Source organism: Drosophila montana, unplaced genomic scaffold (genome assembly GCF_035044405.1).
Source record: "Drosophila montana isolate Dmon_TW-CO22-7 unplaced genomic scaffold, ASM3504440v1 contig_1455_1, whole genome shotgun sequence".
Taxonomy (NCBI): Eukaryota; Metazoa; Arthropoda; class Insecta; order Diptera; family Drosophilidae; genus Drosophila; species Drosophila montana.
The window spans coordinates 1-13,623 of NW_026996406.1; the positions used below are offsets into that span (position 1 = coordinate 1).

The 13,623-nt window shown below is 42.0% G+C and overlaps 2 protein-coding genes across 2 annotated transcripts; both read right to left on the bottom strand.

The window, feature by feature from the left end:
• Window positions 1-1,301: 1,301 nt before the first annotated feature.
• On the bottom strand, window positions 1,302-6,028 carry LOC135431878 (venom serine protease Bi-VSP). Its single transcript, XM_064687231.1, has 6 exons — window positions 5,774-6,028; window positions 3,623-3,792; window positions 3,285-3,555; window positions 2,821-3,217; window positions 2,676-2,751; window positions 1,302-1,947 (listed from the first exon to the last, which is right to left on the bottom strand). The coding sequence occupies exons 1-6, from the start codon at window positions 5,850-5,852 to the stop codon at window positions 1,420-1,422; spliced, it is 1,521 nt and encodes a 506-aa protein (XP_064543301.1). The 5' UTR covers window positions 5,853-6,028; the 3' UTR covers window positions 1,302-1,419.
• Window positions 6,029-10,145: 4,117 nt separating this feature from the next.
• On the bottom strand, window positions 10,146-13,623 carry LOC135431316 (venom serine protease Bi-VSP). The gene is made up of 7 exons (XM_064686381.1): window positions 12,835-13,623; window positions 12,466-12,632; window positions 12,116-12,398; window positions 11,783-12,058; window positions 11,010-11,242; window positions 10,575-10,646; window positions 10,146-10,362 (listed from the first exon to the last, which is right to left on the bottom strand). Exons 1-7 carry the CDS (start codon window positions 13,451-13,453, stop codon window positions 10,183-10,185), a joined length of 1,830 nt encoding a protein of 609 aa, XP_064542451.1. The 5' UTR covers window positions 13,454-13,623; the 3' UTR covers window positions 10,146-10,182.

A 13,623-nucleotide genomic window follows, 5' to 3' on the forward strand; every position in this document is an offset into this window, starting at 1 on the left:
ATTTTTTGATGATTTTTATTGAATATCTCGGGTAAATACTGTCAGATTTTGAAATGTTATACCTTTTTGAATTCGTACGGATCCCTACTATCAATTGGCATTCAAACAAATTATAAATCGATGCGTTGAAAAAAGTTCGTTTCTAAAGTCATTCCCGCCGTCAGTAGAATAATCTTGCAAAAGTTCATCACAAAACATAAGGATCGTATTCACTGCACCCACATCGCTGGCGATTTGTGCTGGGAACTTAAATGATGCGTTAAAAGATCATATCACATATGAGCAATGGATGAACTAATTTCAAAGAGATTTGCGAGAATTACCCTTTGGAAATCAATGGGAAATCTCGGTTAACAATTGCGGCCTGCCAATTGCCAATTGTGTTTATATTTGGGATTGTGGGTTTTTCCTTTGTATACCTCTTGACTGTTGATGTTTTTTTTTTTTCGCAAAGACAACCCCTCAGCGCGTACGGGGCGCCTACCCTTGGGTAGGCTCTTTTCGCACAGAGCTGTCAATAAAGATATCACAGCTAATGATGAAATTAACACCCTTGTGTTCGGATGCTCGCCAAAAATCCGCTTGTGCATGCAAATTTCTAGCGAATTTCGTATGCAAATTTATTGATAAATGATCGGGCCGCAGGAACTCGTGTGTTGTGATGCCAGCTTGATTGCAAATGCAAGGCGAGTGTTGGGCCAACAGAGCGTAAGAACAACTGCGCTCAAATGAAGGCTTGACGGGAACAGCTGCCAGTTGATGGCAGCTCCAGCTCCGATTTGAATCACAAGGAATTAGAAAAGAAAAACTTCTGTCCTACAAGACACGTGGCCACAAATGCGCGGGCGAGAGCGTCCCTAATTTTGCCCGAAAGGATGCGTCTGGCATTCGATCTGATTAGAGGGGAGACAAAGCGTGCCAAATGCTGTCTGGGGGAATCTCTCATCTCATCGCTGAGATGGCGCCCAAATGTTATCAAGGCAGTTGTGCCCCGAATTCTATTCAAATCCTTTGTGATCTGAGCTTCTCAGCTCGTGCAATTAGAATGCAGTTCATGTCGTGGCCCGGCCAACCCTTTAAAACACATGTACCTCACCCCAGGGTCTGGGGATCGGGGGTTACTTTCGCTGCCTGCCCAAGACATTCCATTAGAGGCATGATTGATGATGCGCTCGGCATACGCTATTTGCATAAGTCTTTGGGTAACGCGCGGCCAGGCATTCACCTCAAGGCTTAGACAACGCTGAGGTCATGAGAACAAAGCCCAGGCACACACAAAAAGGACCCAGAGTCCGTGTCAATATTTGAGTTGCGCTTGGAGCGCTCCGTACATTATTATCATTATTATTATTATTATATACTTTAAGCACATATGAGTAGTTAGGTCTAGGACAGAAGATGGCTACGGAGTTGGCCAAATCAGGGCGTATCCAACAGCTGCTCGAGTATCCAATCCATAAAGTATTGTGTGCTCGTGTAGACGCCGGGCACCTCGGGCCTGGCACAGCCCACACCATATGCGACCACGCCAATCAAATAGAAACGCATTTGACCGTCGGTCACCTCGGAGGTCATCAGCGGTCCGCCGGAGTCGCCCTGACAGGTATCCTTGCCGCCGGTCAGCACGCCCGCACAGAGCACAGCCTTATCGAACTGTTCCTCGCTAAAGAAACGATTCACTTTCGCATAGCTGGTGCGGCAGACCTGATTGTCCAGGACGGGTATCATCAGTTGCATGAGTATGTTGGAGGATTCACCACCTTCCTGAGTCTTGCCCCAGCCGACAACAAAGGGATTCGATGAAACGTACGACTTGGCACGCAAACTGGGACTGTTCGGCATACAAATGGGTATTATCGTATCCGTAAACTCAACATTACGCTCCAAATAGAGTATGGCCATATCGCCGCGTCCAATGCGACTATTATAATTCGGATTCCTCACGTACTGTGGACAGAAGAGAAATAAAATTTACTATAAATACTTTGTTTAAATAAAAAATCGATTTTTCCTCTATTTTCCCTCTTTAATACCCTAGCAGTGAAATGAGACATCTCCAACCCCATAAAGTATATATGTATATTCATGATCAGTATCAACAGCCGAGTCGATATAGTCCGGCTGTCCGTCTGTCTGTTTCTATGCGGAATAGTCTCTCAGTTTGAAAGCTATATTTATGAAACTTGGCAATATATATGTCGGAACCAGCTGGATCGCACCACTATATCATATAGCTGCCATAGGAACGATCGGTCCAAAAGTAGTTTCTTGTATGAAAAACTTTTCTGTTTATCAAGATATCTTGACCAAACTCGGCATTTATTAGTTTTACTATGCTCCTCATATATATGCAAAATCCTATTAAGATCGGACCACTGAATCATATAGCTGCCATAGGAACTATCGGTCGAAAATAAGTTGTTGTATGGAAAACTTTTTTGTTTTTCGCGATATCCTGACCAAACTCGGCATTAACTATTTTCCCTGTGCTTCTTAGATACCGGCAAAGCAATATGAGCATTATAAAAAGGTTGGGTCTGCAAGGATATTAAATCCTCGGCGTGCCGAAGATATTTCTTCTTTCTCGTTTTATGGTAAACTTGTTTGCGTTACTCTTCAATCAGTCAGCCAGTCAGTCAGTCGGTCAATCAGAGGCATCTCAATGAAATAATTACCTTAGCGATCGGCACATCAACGTGGCGTGCCTCCGTGTCCGTCGTCAGATCGTGCTCGCCCAGGCGCACAAATGTCCTAAGGGAAAGCCAAGAAAATAATTTAATTATTTAATGTTTTTTGGGAGCAAAGATTCGGGACACTTACAGATCCTGTCGGATGCAATGGGCTGCGGTGAGAACATGCCTGGCGGTGATCAATGTGCCGCCACACTTAAACGGCGAGGAGGAGCCATCATCGTAGCCAAGCAGCGCAATCCAGGGCCAGGTGCCCTGCTTGGCCGGCTCGCCGCCAACGACCTTCTTAAAGGCAGCCGCCTTTGGTGTGGCGCCGCAACCCTCCGCCACGGTGGGCAAGCGACGCGGCACCTCATCCAAGTTAACTATCCGCGTTGGCGGCGTGGTCACCGTTTGGCCCGTGGGACAACAGACCTGAGTGCCAACTCTGCCGCATACCAAATTGGAGGCCTGCAATTGCTTGGCAAAGTCGGGATCATTGCGCTTCGACTGGAGTTCGCTTAGAACCGGCGCACAGCTCTTGATTTCTGCAAGGGATTAGTAGGAGCTCTGTAGATAAAAGGAGTAAATGTAGCCTCCCTGAAGATTACTCACCCACGCATTCACCAATCTTTCCGGGTGGAAAGCGACAGCTGGGGCCACGTGGCTGTAGAATAGGCGAAGAGGTAACTGGCGCAGAGGTTGTTACTCTAGCCGTGGGCCTGGTCGCCGGTGCCTGGGTCAGGAAGGGATTAACCTCCGGTGCCCGTGTCGTAGATGGCAATGGCGCAACCTGCGCTGTCACAAACGAATCCTCTGTGGATGGGAAGAAAGGATTCTGTGGTCGCTCTGTGACCGGATTAGTAACCGGTCTGGTGCAGCACACCTAAATTCAAAGATAGCAAAAGCTTAGCACAGAACTGAAGAAGAAGATGATTAGTGTGCACCCATACCAGTGGATCCCCATTGACGCTGCGCGTGCCGCAGCTGCGCTGCAGCGCAAATACATAATTCTGCGCCGTTTGCCTATCGGTCAACTGGAAGACATTCGCCGCCTGTGGACAGTAGCTGAGCGCCACACAGCTGCCATAATAATTCTCGGGCGTGATGCAATTCTGGCGAACTAAACGCGGAGACGGAAACAAATGGAGACGTACAAATTAAGATCTGACTGAACTTGAGAGAGTTGTGCAAAAAATATAACAAAAAACTATTTTAATTATTGCTGATAGTTAGCCCGAACATTGCCAAGGCAGCTAAATAATATTGTCTATGCGCTGCAAGTGTACGGAATTGTCGCAAAATCCCAACTCAACAGAAGAAGAGAGAAACATTCTTAATAGGATAAGCAATGATCCTTGGTATATGCGTACTAGAAACATATCGAGAGAGACCTAGGAGTTGCTAAAGTAGGAGACGTAATCCGTCAGCATGCCGAAAAATACCTTAAGCGCCTTCGCTTCCATACCAACCCGACTAGCAAGGCGTCTAACTTCTCCTGGAAGAACAAGAAACAGGTGCCCCATTACGGGAGTCTGTCTCTCTACGGCCAAAAGGGAGAAGGCTTAAACGCTGGATCTACTTAACAGGGTTCTGTAAGACATATCTCATTGATAAAATATATAATATAATAATCTGCAGAATAAATAACTTTTCGCTTTATAGCCTTAACCTTATACAACGTAGACTAATTAGTTGTAAGTCTTGATACATTTTATCCGCCATATTTAAGTAGCTTAGGTATTACTGATCTAGTTAATCTAATAAGAAAAATATATATATTGTGGTTCACTTTTGAAAATCTCATACTCATATGTGAACTCGTATATTCAGATTTAGTCAGGATATCTTGAAAACAAATCCTTTTTTTCATACCAGATCTTAGACCTTTATTTCTATGATAGCTATACATTGTAAAATAAAACCCAGCTCAACATAACGTTTAGTAACTTGAAGATTCTCACAAGTCAGAATATGATATTTTACTGGAAACACGTTATCAATTAGGTTTTCCTTTGCAGTAAAGTGAGAAAATTGTTAACTTCTTGCGCGAAGAGCATATAAGATATGAATATTAAATTGTTTACACATTACAAATTAAATAGTTCAAAAATCGAATTTTTATTTAACTTATGACTTTAATAAATTAAAGCTATGCGCCTGACTGAGATATGGCTAAAACAACGCGACTGTTTATGCTAATCAAGCATATAGAAGCTTTACGGAGTCGGAGCTCTCTTTTAATACACTCTCTAAGAAATTAACCCTAATGACATAACTGTATAATATATATATCACATATATCAAATAAAAACTTGTCCGAAATACTTGAAAATCTCGAAACTCTCTCTTTTTGTCCAGCTGCTACCAAATTTTGCAGCCATTAACCAAACAGTGAAACGTGCTCTTAATACATAATAACCTATGCATAATAACCAAAAAAAAAAGATAAAAACTGTAGGGAAACGTCTCGGGCATACAACTGGGGTCAATTGACCTTGGGCCGAGCTTGCAATGACAGTGACACTGACTGGTTTTACGGATTGAACTTGAGCCGTAACGCCAAAATAAATGTTTAAGTATACATTTTAAAACTAACGAAAAGCTAAAACAAATCCGCACGAGTTTCAATACAATGCGCAAATAATATTTGTGCGCAGGAATCACAGAAAAACAAAAGACTCAGGCAACGAACTTGCCCGCAAGAAAACAAATTCAAATCGAAATTTGATTGCTTGAGTTTATATCGTATATATATATATATATAAATATATATGTATATGCATATTGAAAAGAGAGCAAATAATATTTGTGCGCAGGAAACGCAGAAAAACAAAAGACTTAGGCAACAAACTTGCCAGTGAAAAAAACCCAAAACTCAATACACAAACAAATTCCAAAATTGTAATTTGATTGTAATCATTGCTTAAATATTAAAATATATTTTTATGGACGCGTCGCGTTTAATGGAACTGGTTTCGCGACAACTTGTTTATATTTGCTTTTTTTTTTTTAGTTAGTGTTAGAAATTTGTTATAGTAGTCAAAGCTGAGAAAAAGCCAAAGCAAAGTTCTAATGTTTAGACATGTGTAGATGTGGTGTACCTTGTCGGCGATTGAACTGGGCGGGCGTGGGCGTGGCCAGGCAGCCAAGCGTTAACACAACACTAAGCACTAGCTTCATATTTGTATTATTTTGTCGGTTAATTCTATTCGAAAGCGTATCCAAGTTCGCGTTGCGCACACACGACGTTAACGACTCGCCGTACGTTATCAGACTGAGCGCGTCTTGAGACGCGGGTCCAAGCTTCTTGTTGACGTTATATATTTATAAAGTTTTGATCGAATTTGTATTTCGCCTTTGCGTGACCAGCTCGCGACGATCAGCGATTGACGGCAGCCGAGCCGCAGCTTTATATGCTCGAAAGTTGTTCTCAATCGAGAGGGGAGAATCCAGAGCGCTTATCTCCCCAACTAACTAACTATATCAATTAAATCGCAACAATAACAGCTTTACAGAAAAATCACCAAATTCGCGCGGGATCCGCTGTAATTTTATACAGTTTCCCAGCATGACGAATCCCTTTGACGGAGAAATGCAAATTATTGCGACCTGCATTGTCTCTCAAATAAAGCATTGTCAAGCTGCAATTATTCCAGCTATGTGTTAATTACACAAATATAATTTGCTAAAAATCTAAATAAATAAGATCACTCGCAATGCCAAACAGAAAAGAATAACTAAATATGCACAGACGAATGTGATAGGCCCCATACTATACAATATTTAATAGCTCTTGGCTAATTGCAGTGAAGGGTAAACAACGAACAATTAAGAAATCGATAAGTCTAGGCTGCCAGACTAGCAGATACCCTGTTCTTGGTTTTTGATAGCAGGCTGCCAGACTAGCAGATACCCTGTTCTCGCTTGTTAACAGAAAAGCTTATATTAAGTCAATAATAAGTGAAATAACAGGCTGCCAGACTAACAGATACCCTGTTCTTGTTTGTTAACAAATAGGCTTATATAAAGTTAATAATAAGTGAAATAGCAGGCTTCCAGACTAGCAGATACCCTGTTCTTGGTTGTTGATAACAGGCTGCCAGACTAGCAGATACCCTGTTCTTGCTTGTAAACAAAACAAGCTTATGTTAAGTAAATAATAAGCGATATAATAGCTGTTCTTACAGCTGCTTCTGGACTTCTTTTGCTTTGTCCCATATTATTGAAAGTTTAAGCACATTTTTTTTATTATTCAATTATTTTGTCATTTTTTAGAACTTAAGACATAAGTGTGTGCATATACCGAAAAACAGGGACCTTTTTTTAATTGGTATCTCAAGCACATATATTCTTTAAAATAAGTTGATTAAAAAATCGATGTTCATCAATTGAGTTACTCGAATTGTGAGCTTTTTATAAATAGAAAGAGCTGGCTACAAATATTCTATACCCTCTCGGAGATCGACACGTTGTTACAACATCGCAGTTGGCAAAAACTCTCAGGAAAGTGCTTTAATAATAAACATCTAAATATGGCAGACGAGCGGCCCAACTGAGCTGTAGATATTTGATCAATTTTAAATAAGTATACATATATTGTATTTCAAAGTGTCGATTTTGGAAAGCAATTATAATTCATATTAGCCTTTGTTGAATGGCTTTTAACAGCAATTATTATACACTCTGTTAGGGCATACAAATATTCATATGGAATATATTTATTTTTAATATGTTTACTTAAATTTTGCTTGGAGCCAAGGCGGAGGTGTGAAGAAATTGTTGTCGGCCTGGCGCCTGGTTTGTCATTGCTGTGTTTCAGGAATTGAAAGTGAGTCAAGTGGTTTTTATTTAATGCTACGACCAGTTTATAAATATTAGTTTATTTGTTGTATTATACAAACGGATTTAGATGCCACATTCCACGCCAAAGAGCCCCCGTAATGAAGCTGTAGTCGGACAGCCTAATTGTTGCTGACAACACGATTAACAAACTGTTCACAGCAGCTCGACCAGCTGCTTCTCGTCCAGAGATCTGTCAAGATAAGAGTCGAGACTTTCGTATGCATTTGATGTAAAAAGCTCATGCCGATTGCGAGATTAGAGATTGAGTTTATTTTGCGACTTGCATTGTCTGCGCTCGCAAAAGGTTGATTATGTCAATCGATGACATAGGCGCTACACTCGCAAAAATTATGTTGATTTTGTACTTGAATATATAAACTTGAATTTCTTGAGCCAAGGGGAAGATTCGGATGTCAGGCTTCTTTTTATAGTCCAGAAATCTCTAAATAAATAATATTTTGTCTTAAAAAAAAACTTAAATGAAATATTGTTTTGAAAAGTTTGTACTTAAACGAAGAACTTCTCATGCTTTTTTTTGGTATGCAAATTATGTAGCAAGTATTTTTTTTAGCTTGAATTTCCTTGAGTTAAGTAGGAAATTCTGATGTGAGGCTTCATTTTATAGTCTAGAAAGCTCTAAAAAACAATATATTGTGTTTAGGGAATTGTGTTCTTAAATAAAACATTGTCTTGAAAAGTTTGTACTTAAATGAAGAATTTCTAACGCTAGTATTTTTTTTTAGCTTGAAATTCCTTGAGCCAAGAAGGAAATTCTGATGTCAGGCATCTTTTTATAGTACAGAAATCTCTAAAAAAAATCATATTTTGCCTCAAAAAGTTTGTACCTAAATTTTTCATGGAAATGTTGTACTTAAATTAAGAAAGTCTCACGCTTATTTTAGGTATGCAAATCCGTGTAGCAAGTATTTTTCACATTTGTTTTCTTTTTTTCAAAATTTCTCCTCAAAAGATTTTACTCTAGCTTTAAGCATGTAAATTCTTGAATTAAGTATTGTACTTAGGTCCTCTTTTTTCAATCAAATTCATTTCATAATCAATTTAAGATAATTAAAGAACGAAAATAACCTAAAATTTCAATAGAAAAAAACATACTACAGTTTAGCATGACTTATTTTCTCGCAGTGTATTTGCGTGCAGCGCACTGGAATCTGTCCGGAATGCTGAGCAGTTGCTGTCCAAAAGCCACGGCAATTGTTATGCATAGAATGCAGTCGATTCATATATAACATCATATTCAATATAGGCCCGTGGTCGATGAGTAAGCTTTGGCTATTTTGATGGCAATTTTAGAATGTCGCTCAGGTAACAGCGGGCGGCCACAGTTGCGGGAATTTCAGGTGATTGCTCCTGCTGACCAGTTCCGGCTTGTGAGTGTCCGTTGACCAACCATTGCCTGACATCATTTACACCCCGCCATAAATAATTAACCTCAAGACCTGTCGTAAAATTCTAATTGCGAGCCCGCACGTGGGTCTCACTTAGCTGCTTGTAAGCACTCCGATTGAGATTGATTAATGATTTTGCGGTTTCAAGACTCAGACAAGTTATTTGCTTGTGCAAAAAAAAAAGTCACGCTACCTGCCGTTATATTTGTAAGCCCACAAATTAAGCTCATCCTCAAAGCAGAAAAAGTTCTACACAAATCACATGTGCACATATATATATATATATATATTTATATTTGTATACTTGAGTTTTTCGGAAATACCCGACTTTTAATACTCGCATGTCTGGAAAATGTATTTTTAATTCAAATTTCAGCGTAGTGTATTTATATTGGGTACTTTTGGTGCTCAGCAGGGGTTATTATATTTTATTAATTGCACGTTTGAGTTTATTTTTTATGGCATATGATATGTATACTATATACATATATGAAATGTCGAAGTGGAATATCTGAATATGGAGAATAGAGAATATTATTTTTCATACTCGCTGAGTCGATTTAACCATATCTTTCTGTCTGCCTTCTATCTTCACTTCTATCTCCACTTTTCCCTCAGTGTTGAACGTAGCTGCATTTTTGCCGGCCGTTTGCAAACAATATATCCCCTATCCAATAAATATTTGACTTTTGAACAAAAATTTTTATTTTACAAGATTTACTTACTGTATATGAATATAGTTTGTGTGTATTCATGTATGTGTGCGCAGCTCTCCTATGCGATTCTCATGAATTCAAGTAAGCTCCACAGATTATCGTTATTTGATTTAAATAGCTAAAAATGAATATCAAAATTGTATCCTATCTCATATCTCATATTGTATAACTACCTGTTTCTCAGTTTATTTATTTGTTTTCTCCGGCTTTGAGTAAAACTGCTATCCACTTCGTTAACGCTATATAATATAGATAAATTAAAGCCCCCCTTCAAGATGCCAATTAATGTGTGTATGTGAAGTAAGTAATCTAATACCTAATGTAATATATTATAAAATGTTTAAAGGCATTTTACACCTGAACACAAGTTATATTCTAATTTTGTATATAAGACTCGGAGACAACTATTCCTTCAAGTTTATTCAATAAAACTTACGGCATATCAAGTCCCAAACACCTACGAATTTTCGTAATAAACTCAACAAACAGTCATATCATTATTTGCGTATAAGTGCTATATTTTTGGGAACAGGTATCTTTTTCAAGTCAAGGATTGTGCGTGACAAATCGCCGTGCTCTGCCCCTGGAAACGCCACGTAATATGTGATGTATCCAGTTCAAGTAGCTGCTGGTTCTCGTATAGACGCCCGGAAAGCCAGGCTTGGCGCACTCATAGCCAAAGGAAACAATGCCCAGCAAGTAATAGCGATAGATGCCGCCATCCAGCTGAAAGGTAAACAAATGAAAATTTAACACGATCATAAAGTTAAGAGCTGTTATAAATATGTGACAAATGAAACGATTGTAAGAGTTTGTCTTTTGGTTTTGTGAGTTCCCCCCACGGTGGCAACAAACTCAATCACCTTGGGGGATTCGGCGGCTAATCAAGACCAAAAACTGGTTCGATGAGTCACGATCTGTGTGTGTGTGTAACTGACCTGCGGCAGCATAAGTGGTCCACCGGAATCCCCCTGGCAGGCATCGACACTGGAGCTGCCAGCGCAGATCAGCTGCAAGAAATCGAAAGACATTTACGCATGAGTATCAGGTTGATATTCACAATTAAGATGAAGACAATGACGATGATGTAGCGAGATTTGTATGCCCTTGCAGAGAGTTTTCTTATTTTTTCATAAAATATGTATATATAAAGAGCTGAGTCGTTATAGCCAAGTCCAGCCTTCCTTCTTCCCTGGGAAATAGTCGGATCGGACTACCATAGTAGATAATCTTTTTTTCCCTAGATATTTTTACCTTAACTCAGCCCTCACGAGCTTTACAATATTCCTCACATATCTGCAAACCGTAATCAACTCTTCTGTAAGGGTATTTAATCGTCGGCATGCCAAAGATGGCTCTTCTTTCCTGTTTACCTTGTCGCTAAATTGGACAAACTGAAAGACAGACTTGTAGCTCTGCTCGCAGCTCTGCCGCGAGACAATGGGCACCTGTGCATCGCGCAGCACGTTGGAGGTGGCGCCCTGATGTTTGGTTGCCCCAAAGCCCGCCACAAACGGATTCATGCCCACGAATTGATCCTCGCGCTGGAACCTGCTCGCCTCGGGCAGGCAAATGGGACGTATATCGCCTGGTAAAAAAAATAACAAGAAATAATTAAAAACGTTGCAATGGAGTCGAAACGACAGCGCAATACTCTGAGCGGGTAGAAACGGTTAAAAGTGTTTCTATTTGAACGTTGAGTGGCTCTGAAACTGTAAGGCCAAGGCCAAGTTGCCTTCAAACTGTGAGTTGGCAACAAAGTAGCTCATTGATGGCGAGAACAGAATATATTTGGCAAGATAAGTTGGATAGGCCTTCAGTAATCTGACAAAATATATATATATATTATATATGACGGATGGACGGGCCGATAGATAAACGTACAGACTAACAGACGAGTCGAGCACACTACAAAACCAATTCGCCCCAGTCTCATTTGTAAACAGAGTATAAAAAAGGTTTAAGAAAAATGCTAAAAGTAACAAGTTATGTCGCCTCTTTCCGCTAGATGGCGCCACAAGTTTAAGGAAAGGACTGAACGTAGATTGTAAGCTTTGCCACTTACCGTTAGATGGCGCCATAAATTAAAGGAAAGGACTGCGCTAAATTTGTAAACTTTGTCGCTTACCGTTAGATGGCGCTTCGCCGTTCAGCTCAATTAGCGCAATATCATTCGCAATGGAAGCCAAATCGTATTGCTCATGAACAATGCTGCGCCTGATGCGATAATCGATGGCACCCGGCTCGGCGGACTTGGACAGATCGTGTGCACCGAGCCTGACCAGGGTCAGCATTGGATTGATGCAGTGCGCCGAGGTGACGACAAATTGCGAACTAATCAGGCTGCCGGCGCAGAGAAACTTCAGGGCATTTCGATTGGTCTCCTCAAAGTAGCCCAGCGCCGCAATCCACGGATAGGTACCTGTTCACACAGTTGGGATTAGTAAAAAACGGAGATTTAAAGTAAGACAAGATTTACCTCTGCGCACCGGCAATCCGCCCACCACGCGATTTGTGGTGGCGCCTCCAATGCCACAGTCGCTCGGCTGTACGGCTGGAGATGGAGCAGGAGCAGTTACTATTCCTGGAGCTTGGTTGACAGGCGGCGTGGGCTGAAAGACGCTGATGGGCTGCCCGGGCGGCTGCGTGGCTGCGGCGCCCAGCGAGGAGAAGGAAAAGGCGCCAATCGGTGGACCGCTGGGCAGCGCATACTCCTTGGGGCTTCGGCTGACCAGGGGCGCACGAGACGCCGCGCAGCAGACCTAGAGCAAGGCAAACTATTGAGTAACCTGCTTTTTGAGTGGGGGAGCACACAAGCAGCTGGTTTACCAGAAAGCTGGCGCCATCGAAGCCGCAAATGGACTGTCCCAGAAACGACAGAAAGTCGCTGCCAGCTGTGCCCGCCGCCTGGTACTCCTGGATCAGGTGAGCGCAGCTGCCCAACGGCACACAGCTGCCGGCGCGACCGCGTGCATCCTGGCAGCTCTGCAGCTGGGCTGAAATAAGGAGCAGAGGGAGCATAACTACGGGTTGGGCGGATGTGCAGGTGTGCGAGGATTGCCAATTCGGTTCGGTTTGTTCTCAACAATTTATTTGCGTTCATTCAACTACAACTATGTTTATTGTTTGGAGGGGGGTGGGGGGTGGGAATCGGGCTTGCAAGGCTGTGCTGGATCTAGTTGGATGCAATGGCAAGACGCCGCCGGCGACGACGACGACGTCGACCTGGATTCAGTGGCATAAAGACCATCATATCCGAACCGATAGCAGGCGGCTGCTGCTGCTGCTGCCTCGGATCGATGCAGGGGCAATCCGGCAGTGGACGCACGCCTCCAGGCAGACACACAAACGGCGACGATGGACACGTGGGCGCGGGAAAGGTGCTGCCCGACGAAGTGCTGCCGGTTGTTGTTGTTGTCGTCGTTGCCGATGATGAAGTACTCGTAGTCGATGTTGTTGTTGTGGATGTGGATGAGGTTGATGATGATGTGCTTCCTGGAGTGGGAAACGGCGGCGTCGGTTGAAACGTCGGATACACTGCGTAGTTGGATGTGGACGTTGTTAATGGCACTGTCGGCGGCTGGGGCAATGGATAGAAGGTGTAATAACCTGGCGGATATGGCGGACACCAGCCCTTAATGCTGGCCAAGTACGATAGAAATGGCCAGAAATAGACCTTCACACAGAACTCATCCAGCAGCATTTTTTTTTTGATCCCGTGCAGCTGCCACAAATGTTGCCAGCGAACTGGCAAAACTGGCCAAATGCAGCCGCTGCCATTAACTAAGCAACTGTCCCAGTTAAATGAGCATTTCATCAAATTATTCGAATTAAAATTGTAATTTTCACGTTTTGTTGACTTTTCGCTTTGCAGTTTTTTCCAGAACGGAAGCGCATTGCACAGGGCCGGTTTAGCAGCAAAAAGGGGTGTTTGGATCAGCAATAATTACCCCAAGGGGAAGTCGTTTATGAAGCGAACCGGTTCGA